The 12,051-nt window shown below is 39.4% G+C and overlaps 1 protein-coding gene across 6 annotated transcripts in view; it reads right to left on the bottom strand.

Annotated features, from left to right (window-relative positions):
* Abcg2 (ATP binding cassette subfamily G member 2 (Junior blood group)) overlaps positions 1–12,051 on the bottom strand; it is a 114,110-nt gene that overhangs the window by 3,177 nt on the left and 98,882 nt on the right. For all 6 annotated transcript variants that reach the window (XM_029478606.1, XM_021165147.1, XM_029478607.1 and 3 more), the window contains 4 exons: positions 10,816–10,898; positions 5,896–5,985; positions 4,784–4,908; positions 3,400–3,554 (listed from right to left, as the gene is read on the bottom strand). In XM_029478606.1, the coding sequence (XP_029334466.1) occupies positions 3,400–3,554; positions 4,784–4,908; positions 5,896–5,985; positions 10,816–10,898 (453 nt within the window). The remainder of the gene's footprint in view (positions 1–3,399; positions 3,555–4,783; positions 4,909–5,895; positions 5,986–10,815; positions 10,899–12,051) is intronic.

Raw genomic sequence — 12,051 nt, 5'->3', positions numbered from 1 at the left:
AAAGAAAGAAAGAAAGAAAGAAAGAAAGAACAAATAAACTCCCCTCAAATAACCTGCACCTGGTAAATATCTCTGTAAAGACCAAGGCAGTATGAAAACTTCCCAGGTATTGTGCGTACTAACAGTCTTGTTTGGCATGTTGAGTACTTCTGCAGTAGTATTTATGGCATTAAAGAAAGGATAATACACCTATCATTAATATTATAGAGTCAAGTTATTTGAAGATCCTTAATGGTTTAGAATATATCTTCAACTTTTTGTTGAACTGCAATGGATGATCAAGAAATAGAGTCATGCCTTGGTCTCCCAAGGGTGTAGGTTAGGTCCAGGCCTATAACACAAACTACATTATGCAGATGTGCAATCCTCTTACTTTTAAGATGGTACAATACCGTAACATAACCTTCACAGAACCTGTACACTTTATTCATTTTTATTTTGTGCATATGAATGTTTTGTCTGCATGTATGTAAGCGCACAGTGTGCATGCCTGATACTGAGGGAGAACAGAGAGGACATTAGACCCCCTGGAATTACCAACAACTATAAGCCTCCATGTGGTTGCTATAGATCATACCTAGATCCTCAGAAAGAGCAGCCACTGCTTTTGACTGCTAAGCCATCTCTCCAGCCCAGCCTTTACACTTTAAATAGACACATTACAAATGTTCAAAGATTACCCACCCAGCGATTCAAATACCTAACAGAACAAAAATTCTAAATAAACAGTTGGTAGACTCTATTATTTATGAGTCAAGGAGTGAATGGATGAGACAGGGAATCCCTATGTAGTCCTGGCTGGTCTAGAATTTCCTATGTAAACCAGGTTCGCCTCAAACTTGCAGTTAACCCTCTGGACACTTCTTCCTAAATGTTAGGATTACAGGTTATGTGCTGCCATTATTGGAATACACTGCTCTCTAAGGAGTAGCGACCCAGGAGAAAATGACGTATACACATGAGAAAAAATGTACATTTTTTTCTCAGTTGAATCTTTTGATATGGACATGGGAGGCAGAATGCACTAATGTTCCTTTTAATAATCCTGGAAATACAGAACACACTAGAACAATTCAGAGCAGGCATGTTGCAGTACATCCCCCAAAAGATTTGTTACTTCCACAATTTACATTTGATAGTCATAGCTCTAGGAATAATTTTAGGTTTAGAATGTAGGTAAAATAAATCTTCAAAATAAATAAAGTAATCTTCAAATTAGAACTATTAAGAGCATCTGGAGATATACAGCAGAAAGCATAGCTAATACCTTCATGTAAGCTACAGATGGCTCGGTGGTCAAGAGGACTTACTACTCTAGCAGAGGACCTCATCAATTGGGTTCTCAGCACCTATATTAGATGGATCTAGACCACCTATATGTTTAGTTTCAGAGTATTTGGCACCATCTCTGGTCTTTGAGAGCACTGCACTCTTCGTAGACTCCACACAGAAGCACATACATACACATAACTTAAAAATCAAAATAAATCTTAAGAAAAACATGACTGCCCTCAAAGCAGAATCACAGTGGAGATACCAGGAATGGACTGCTCAAGAGGAAAATAGGCAGACTGAAGTTCTCATGGAATATGTTCTAACATACTAAGAGAGCTGGGATATGCATGACAATGGCAATGTTGTTGGCCTGCCTGTGCATGTTTAGAACTGTGTTAACCAAGTACTGACTGTATGCGGTTTGATGACTGGCTTTAAAGTCCTATTTATAAAGATTACATAGTAATCAGTCCAAACAAGAATGAAAACAGTGAACAGTGACTGGAGAGATGGCTCAGAGGTTAAGAGCACTGACTGTTCTTCCAGAGGTCCTGAGTTCAATTTCCAGCAACCACATGGTAGCTCACAACCATCTGTAATAGAATCTGATATCCTCTTGGTGTGTCTGAAGATAGCAAGAGTGTACTCATATACATGCCTAGTCTGGACTCAGTACGAGAAGATGCATCTAACTCTCCAGAGACTTGAGGCCCCAGGGAGTAGGGAGGTCTGGTGGAGTGGGGGTGGGGTAGGGGTATCTCCCTCTTGGAGACGGGATGGGGGAGGTATGGCATGAGGAACAGTTAAAGGGAGGACTGGGTATAGGATATAGGCTGGACTTTAAAAACGGTTAAAGAATAAAAAATAAATAAATAAAAAAATAAAACCTCCAATCAACAAAAAAAAAACCCAAGATTTAAAAAAAAAAACTAAAAAAAAAAATGAAAGCATTCATTTTTTGCTTGAAGGTATTTTATTTATTGGATGAGAATGTAAACATATTGTTATTTTCTACATAGTATATACACAGATAGTTCTAAAATTCAAAAATGAAAGAACTCTAGTAAAGAGGACAAGTGTGTTGATGTGCTAGCTATTCCTGTTTAATGATGTAGGAGGGAAAGAAGTGAGAACTGGCCCTTTCAATTTATCTCTTCAGTGCAATACTGAACAAGATCAGGAATAAGGAAACATTATACAATGTGAAGTAAGTAAATATGTACTGATGGAAAACACTACCAGTCAGAAACCTAGAAAGAAGCTAGGGGGACTTTTGAAAGTTTCTACCTTTTTCTTTTTAAAGACATGGTCTCAGGTAGCCCAGGCTGCCCTCAAACTTATTATGAAGCTAAAGATGACCTTACACTACTGATCCCTCTGCCTTCAAGATCTCCCTTGGGCTGAGATTATGAACACACACTACCTGGCTTTTTTAAAATTTGTATTTATTTATTTATTTACTATTTTTAAAACACTTTTCAAAATATAGGGAGGACCTAAGACAGACTCCTTGGCATACACTGTTACACTTTGCATAAGCTTTACTTTCTCCTCTGTGGGAATTCAAACCATTTCTGGTTATTAAACAAGAGACAGCATGAAAGATATGCTGCCATTTTTATGAAGAAGTCAACAATGAGTCTTGTTTTCAAACTTCCACTTATCAAGGTTGTCTAACATCAACAAGAAGTCTATTTCCCATTTCTGTGACTTTTCTTTCTAGGATATCAGAGTTTCCTGAATAACAAGAAATACACTAGGTACAGTGGTTTCAATGGCAGCCATCTTGAGACAGGGTCTCAGTGTGTAGCTCAGGCCTGGACTGAATGCACAGCCACACTCCTGAATGCCAAGATCAGAGACACACACCACATACCAGGATAAAAACCATCATCTTAAAAAATGTATTAGTAAGGACATGTCAGCAAAGTCATAGCAACAACTTAGGTAGTAATACAGGGACTTGATGGGGCTGACAAGGAAAGCCACTGCCTTCCTGATATTCACTTTATTTCAGCATCTGGCTTTCTGAAAGTTTCAGAGTCCTAGCATAAAGGGTCGTCAAAGCAGCTGTTTGCAACAGATGGAATATAAGCTTCTCCGAGGAGCACTGTCTGTACTCACCATCATAAATACAAAAGAGATTGTCATGAGAAGTGTTGCTACAGACACCACACTTTGGCCTGTGGCTATGGCCAGTGCCATGGAACTGGCCGTATAAGCCACCATTATAAGGGTAAACATCATGATGAAAAAAGCATCCACCGTCTTCTTCAGTCCTTGGAAAGAAAAGGGGTTGTCAGTGCCACTGCCGTGTATTTGGTTGGTTTGTTGAGCAAATAACACTGTAGACCTTATCATCAGAAATAATGAGAAAGGGTCACTCATCGTCCAACTCCTCTGGGTCACCAATTCATTGTTCTATTCTGTGTAACTGTATCAGCTACCAGAGTTTTCCTTTCTGTGCTTATTTTAAGAGCACTATTTCAGATAGTATGTGGATTCCTTTACATGTAACTAAGATTAATTCTGAATCCATAGATGAACAGCCACAGGAAACACAGCAGGCTCCACGACAACTGCCTTCTCGCACTCATCTCTCAGTGCTTGCTGTAACTACATTAGTGAAGAAACTTGAATCATAATTACATGATCTCAGAGTGGCTTAATATGTAGAGGGGAGGGTTCTTCTGTCACCTACATCTATATCTCCCAAGACATAAACAATGGAGCTAAGTTCTCAAACTACTTTATAAACTTTAGCAACATTACACACACACACACACACACACACACACACACACAAATGATTATATGTGTGTGTGTGTCATACAAACTGTAAGAGATGAATATATTCTGAGCAAACACTGAGAGATATGGAGATGTATAGCTAATTGAATGTTTTCTGTTGGTTGAGTTACCTGCAGTGGAAGAAGGCAGTAATCGTGGGACCAGCCGTGTTTCCTGTGGCTGTCCATCTATGGACTCAAAATTATTCTTTGTTACATGTAAGAAAGTCCACAGAATATGTGAAATAGTAGTCTTATATATCTTGTATGTGTGTGTGTGTGATACAATCTGATGGTTTTAGAACAGTGGCAGAAAGATAGATCAGGAATCTAAGGGTCTAGATCCCATTCTCATATTATTTATGAAAAACCACATATATAAAATGGAAGTTTTTAAAGCTCTATCAGTGCTCTGTAAAAACAGAACAGTATATAAGCATGTGCACATATATCAGTGAAAAACTTGGAATTTTTGATGTCACGATCCTAAGGTTGAAGCCTGGGGATAATGCAAAAGTAAATCTGTGATTTTTTTTTTTAGTAAATAAATAAACCTCCAACCTCAACATATTTTTACTAAAGAATATACATTAGAATATGAGTAATTATTAAAATTCTTAGATCTCTTTGTATAGACACAAAGAAATAAAAATATACAGAGAAATTAGCTTCACTTTACATCTGTGACTACAGGCACTTTCACTTGGTCTGTTACTTACCTAACATGAAGTATAATATACAAGTGTATATAACACTTGGCAAGAACCTCATGGGGAGTAAATCAGACATAACCTTTCCAAAGAAGTAAGAAGACACTCTGTAATATCCACTGATGTACTCATGTCTATAAAAACACAGAACATAGATCCCACATTAGTCTACAAAGGCACAGAAGATTGGTTTCTTGCTGCACCACTAGATTTCTAGTAAGGTAGCAGCCCACATGCTCCAGGCTGACTCCCATGTCTTCTGCCATCTTAGGGGCCAACTTCTACGCTCTCAGCTTCAGGAGGCTCTCAGACTGTAGCCCACTCTCTTTACAATACTTCCTCAGGCTGTTATGCAATCCAGCACCTGAAGACCTCCCTCTGGGGAATCCGTGTCTATGCACACTTGTTCTGTTTAGAGACTGCTTCTCTAATGCTGGGTTCTTCTGGAGAGCTGTACCTCAGAAGTTCATCTCCAGTTACAGAGGCTTTTCTGCTACTCAGGACAAAGAAGATGAAGCTGTTACTCTCCAAGGTCCTCAGTGCAGCTTCAGCTCATGACTCCTTTAGCTTCTGCTACTCACATTTTTTTTTTAAAGCAAAACTTCTTCCTTCCAAAGTCATACCGTACAACCTTATAGCATTGCTAGATACCAAATCTAACCTCTTTCTCAAGTTATTCTAAACTTTCACCATTTTTTTTGGCAAATATAAAAGTAAAAAAAAAAAAAGTCTCTCCAACCGTGTAGTTGCTCTCTGCCCTACTGACCCACTTCTAGCTGCTGACTTACCTAACTCTTCTGAAGCCCCGTATCAATGTGTGACTAGCCAGAAGAAGATACTTTGAGCTCTGCTGTTGTGCTTTCTCTCACAGCACTGAGGTTTCCATACCACAACCCAACCTTGAAATTCCTCTCTCTGGTTAACAGGCACCATACTTTCTTATTTTTCCATCTTCCCTGGGACTGCCATTTCTCAATACTGTAATCCTATGCATTTTCAAAAATCCACATTGTATAACACAAATATATACACATGCAATTAAACAGACTAATAAGAGACACTGAAAACACCAGGATGGCATTTTGACCCAATTGTGAATGTGACCAATTTGAGATACTCACATGAAGAGTTTCTTCTCCACTACGAACAGCTCCACAGCTGACACACTGCTAAAACACTGGTTGGTAGTCAGGAAAAACAAAACTCCAGCTCTGCCAGGACAGAATGGGAACAGAAGTACCAGTCAACTCTGGGTACTTAGGCCAGTAGTCTTCAAATGATATACCACTAACACATCTTTCATTTTTTATTTTTTTTTAATAAAACTGTTCTGGTTAACACAGAGAGGGGGCCTAGGGGCTTAGCAGGTATAGGTAGCAACGTAAGATCAATCCTTAGTACCACCATGAGAGTGCTGACCCTACAAGTAACCATAGCACATACACATACATGCACATATGTACATATGCACAGAGAATGCAGAATGAATGCTCCCCCCTACCCAGGCACCAGGCCCCTCCCCTGTGTCTGTAGCCCTGTGGTGGTGACTATGACTCTACTGACTGCATGTTATAGCACACACTAAAGTTCTTGGCCTTAGGTTGTTGTGAACTGAACGGTGTTCCCGTAAAATTCCTGTTGAGGCAATGATCTCCTAATATGATGGTATGGAAACATATTTTAGGGCATGTCCAACTGTGCCCTGGCATGCAGCGGAAGACAGCTATCAGTGCAGCAGTTTTAACTCTCAAGTTGATATACCTGGGAAGAGTCTCAATGAGGAGTCATCCAGACCAGCTGGGCATGTTTGCTGGGGGACTATCTTGACTATTGACTGAAATGGAAAACTCACTCTGATTGCGGGCAGCACCATATCATGGGCCAGGCAGGCCCTGGCTTGTGTAGGCACAGAGAACGCCTGCTGAGCCTAGCCCACATGGACCCCTGGGCTAATTCTCGCTCTGCCAGCTGACTCCAGCAGACAGAGATCCCTGTGCTTACCTTCTCTGCTTTTGACAGCAGATGTGATGTTTTAAGTTCAGGCATTGACCTTCCCAAAATAATGTGGACGTTAACCCAGAATCCAAATAATCTTTCTTCTCAAAGTTGCTTTTTAGTTAGGGTATTTTATAACAGCAATAAAAAGTAAGACTAGGAGGTAGCCCAACATAAAATTGTGAAATTACTTAAAAACTGGGAACTGAACTCAGGGCCCTAAAAGAGCAATAAGTGCCCTTAATCTCTAAGCCTTCAACAAGGTCCTCAGCCCTAGTTCCTCTGTATATGCTATGTTGGCTTAAGAAATGGCACCAACAATAACCATCAATTGCTAGCAACTTGGGAAGCAGTACTGCTATCTCAACCTTCAAGGAAAGTAAAAATATAATGATATATATCTCTAAGAATAGCTCTCTAGAATAATATTAACTGACTCTATACAGAAAGAAAACTTATTTGACCTGAATGATAGACTTTCATGTTGACTCTTTTGAAAGCAATCAGCCTTTTCCAGATGTGAAATAAATTCAACTGTCCTTGATAGTAAAATGGGAATAATACTATCTACCCACTCTAGCCTCCAGATGCCTTACGCTGAGTTAAATCTCAATAGAAACCTGTTATTTGCAATGTATCAATCATGACATGGATTATGACCCCGAGGTCAGTCCTTGTACTAAGCACATATACTCACAGCATGACACAACAAAATTATCTCATTGTAAAGCTGGCTTCAGTAGCATGTACTTTTTAGGTTCAGCTACTTGAGAGGCTAAGGCAAGAAAATCAATTAACTTCAGATGAGGAGTTCATGTCATCCTGGGAATCATGGTAAGACCCCCATTTCAAAAAAAAGAAAAAAAATAAGTTATTATGAAAAGAAAATTTTCAAGGATGTGCTGGAGAGACGTCTCTGTAGTTAAGAGCACTCGACGCTCTTCCAGAGGACCTGAATTCAATTCCCAGCACCCACATGGCAGCTCACAACATCTGTAATGCCTGACTTGAACAATCTGACACTCTCTTCTGGCATCTTTGGCAACAGGTACACACATCATGTGCATAGATGTATATACAGTCAAAACACTCAAACACAGCCAAATCTTAAAAAAAAATTCAAGAATATAATTATGACTGAATCTACAAATTATCATATTAAGGAGTTAATATAAATGAGTCCCACACATGCACTCAACTTCCAAGTTATACTGGCTGGTTTTGTATTAACTTGACACAAGCTGGAGTTATCACAGAGAAAGGAGCTTCAGGTGAGGAAACGCCTCCATGAGATCCAGCTACTGTAAGACATTTTCTCAATTATTGATCAATAGGGGTGGGCCCACTGTGGGTGGTGCCATCCTTGGGCTGGTAGTCTTGACTTCTATAAGAAAGCAAGCTGAGCAAGCCAGGGGAAGCAAGCCAGTAAATAATATCCCTCCATGGCCTCTGCATCAGCTCCTACTTCCTGACCTGCTTGAGTTCCAGTCCTGACTTTCTTTGGTGATGATAAGCAATACGGAAGTATAAACTAAATTATCCCTTTCCTCCCCAACTTGCTTCTTGGTCGTGATGTTGTGACTAAGACACACGTCAAATAAATCAAAATATACACATACCTTGTCTCACAAGCAACAACAAACAAACAAACAAACAAACAAACAATATCAATGATGGCTTAGTCGGCCATGATTGGGAAGAGAGGCCCCTTGGTATTGCAAACTTTATATGCCTCAGTACAGGGGAATGCCAGGGCCAAGAAGTGGGAGTAGGTGGATAGGAGAGTATGGCGGGGAGTCTGGGGGACTTTCGGGATAGCATTTGAAATGTAAATGAAGAAAATACCTAATTAAAAAAATAAAAAAAAAAACCAATGTATTTATGAAATTCTTGGGCAAATGGATTTATCTGGAGGATATCATCCTTAGAGAGGTAACTCAATCACAAAAGAAGTCACTTGATATGCACTCACTGATAAGTGGATATTAGCCTAGAAACTTAAGAAAATCAACAAGAACAAAGACCAAAGTGTAAATACTTCATTCCTCCTTAGAATAGGGAACATAAAACCCATGGAAGGAGTACAGAGACAAAGTTTGGAGCTGAGACGAAAGGATGGACCATCCAGAGACTACCTCACCTGAGTATCTATCCCATAATCAGCCACCAAACCCAGACACTATTTCATATGCCAGCAAGATTTTGCTGAAAGGACCCTGATATAGCTGTCTCGAGTGAGGTCATGCCAGTGCCTGGCAAATACAGAAGTGTATGCTCACAGTCATCTATAGGATGGAACACAGGGCCCCCAATGGAGGAGCTAGAGAAAGTACCCAAGGAGCTGAAGGAGTCTGCAACCCTATAGGTGGAACAACAATATGAACTAACCAGCAACCCCAGAGCTCTTGTCTCTAGTTGCAAATGTAGAAGATGACCTAGTCGGCCATCATTGGGAAGAGGCCCCTTGGTCTTGCAAACTTTATATGCCCCAGTACAGGGGTACGCCAGGACCAAGAAGTGGGAGTGGATGGGTAGGGGAGCAGGGCAGGAGGAGGGTATAGGGAACTTTCGGGAAAGCACTTGAAATGTAAATACAGAAAATATCTAATAAAAAAATTTTTAAAAAAAGAATTGAAAAAAAAAAACCAAAACCATGCATGCATCAACAGATTCTACCAAAAGGGAGAATTCCTACAGAATTAGAAAAAAATACTTATAAAACTCTTATCTGATAAAGACAAATAGCCCAGAAAAATGAAGGATTCTTAAAACCCAACAACAAATTTTTAAAAAATAGACAAAGGACTAAAATATGTATTTCTCAAAGATTAAATTGATCTTTATTACTAAGAATAAATAACAAATAGTCATGATACAGAATAATTGAAACACCTGTGTGTAACAGCCAAGAATGTAAAATGGTACAGCTGTTCTGGAAGATAAAATTACATTTCCTCAGAAAATTATCACAATTTAGCAATTTCCTGGTAAGGTTCATGTGAGAATTGAAAACAGGGATGCAAAATCTACTTGTAGAATCGTATTATTCACAGAGTGGGAGCAACACAAAATTTCAGGAACAGGTAATTAGACAAACTAGATGGATAGATAGATAAACAGATAGCTAGACAGGTAGATGATGCACAAACACACACTGTGAACTAAATCAGTCTTATGAAGGCAAGTCTTACTAACTAAGCTGTAAAATGGATTAAGACATTACACTAAGGGATAAATCAGTCATCAAAGGACAAATATCTACGACTCCACATATAGTAAGTCTCTACAGTAGTCAAATTTAAGGACACAGAGTAGGATGGTGCTTCCCAGAGGGAGAGATGAGGTGGGCACTGAGTAATTACTTAATGGATATGGCGGATGCATTGAGGAAAATGCTCATCTGCAGTTGGATGTTGTCAATACAGTAGTGTGAATGTTATTAATGCCACTGAAGTACATACTTAAAACTGGTTAAAAAGATAAATTTATTTTTATATGGTTACATCAATACATACATATTTATGAGATTTGTGTGTACGAAACGCCAGCTCTGCCAGTTTTCAAGTTCCAACTGTGATGGTTTGTATCTACTTGGCCCAGGGAGTGGCACTATTAGGAGGTGTGGGTAGCTTTGTTGGAATAGGTGTGTTACTGTGGGCATGGGCTTTTAAACCTTCCTCCTGGCTCCCTGGAAGCCAGTCTTCTCCTATTTGCCTTCCGAATAAGATGTAGAACCTCAGCTCCTCCTGCAACATGCCTGCCTGGACACTGCAAAGCTCCTGCCTTGATGATAATGGCCTGAACCTCTGAACCTACATGCCAGTCCCAATTAAAAGTTGTCCTTTAAAAGACTTGCCTTGGTCATGGTGTCTGTTCACAGCAGTAAAACCCTAACTAAGAAGTTGGTACCAGGGAATGGGGTATTGCTGTGATAGGCCTGACCATGCTTTTGTTTGGAAGAATGTCGATTTTTGGGACTTCAGATTTGGAAAGCCATGGTAATTTTTATCCTACAGAATGGGGAAAAAATATCCAAATTTACTTACCTATTTTGCATTCCAGCGGGATCATTTTTCAGATCAAAGTAAATGGCACCAATAATCAGCCCCAGTATGACTGTAACAATTAACTTTTCAAAAAGAAAAATGAAAGAAAGAATGTCCATTAGAGGTTAAAATGCTTGCATCTTATTATTTTAAGATACATTTACAAAATCCAATCTCATAAGTACTTTAGACAGTAGGTTACAATTGGTTCCTGATAAAATATGGAACAGTGTATGTTACTAGACTACTTTTCAGATTAAGTTGAAAATGAAAGCATTTGCTGCCAGGGAACTGACAAGTCAGCAGGGTGGGTAGGCCCTAGATCTACCAGTCATGGCCAGAGAAGTCCCAGGTGACACACTGGGTCCATGTACAGTACATAGGGCAACCTCAAGAGGTTGTTTTGAGACCAAACCAAAGTCTCAGAGTCTAAAAGCTTTGATCTGTAATGAACTAAGCTTTCCTGCTAATAAACAAAAAGTTTCACACAAGAATGAAAACATGATGCTTTTTCTGTTAATGTTAAAGATAAAAAAATTAAAACACACAGGAATAAATTCTGACAATGGAATTTTGGATGCTAAGGAAGTTCGAGTGAACTGGGCCCCACCTATGCGAGTTTTAGAGAGTCCATGCCTGTATGGGAATGTGACGTGTCACTGTCACAACGAACACAAACAAATTCATCCATCCACCTTGCTATTTCTGGGCGTATCCAAGCTTCTATTACCTGTGTCCTCTCTCATTGCCTCTCCATACACATCAGCAAGCTATGCGCCTATGGTCACCACAACATACCTGAGTTGCTAATTTTCTACATCCTCACATACATATCCATCTGTGCACCTATTCTATCTGTGCATCAAGGAGACTGCATCAGGATCACTTTGGAGAAAAACTCTTTTAAAGATGATCCAAACAGCAAGGGGTGTAGTTTGGAATAGTGAGTACTAAAATTATACTTTGGAAGACTACACTTACTTATATATGTGCAAACTATGTATTGATAGAGCTTTCAGAGTTTATTTTATAAGCTTGGTTGGCTTGTGAAAGTGGTGCATAGATATGTACTCACTGATAAGTGGATATTAGCCCAGAAACTTAGTATACCCGAGATATAAGATACAATTTGCAAAACACATGAAACTGAAGAAGAACGAAGACCAAAGTGTGGACACTTTGCCCCTTCCTAGAATTGGAAACAAAACACCCATGGAAGGAGTTACAGAGACAAAG

This window comes from Mus caroli, chromosome 6 (genome assembly GCF_900094665.2).
Source record: "Mus caroli chromosome 6, CAROLI_EIJ_v1.1, whole genome shotgun sequence".
Taxonomy (NCBI): Eukaryota; Metazoa; Chordata; class Mammalia; order Rodentia; family Muridae; genus Mus; species Mus caroli.
The sequence above is the reverse complement of the archived record's forward strand: the minus strand, read 5'-3'. Positions and strand labels throughout refer to the sequence as shown.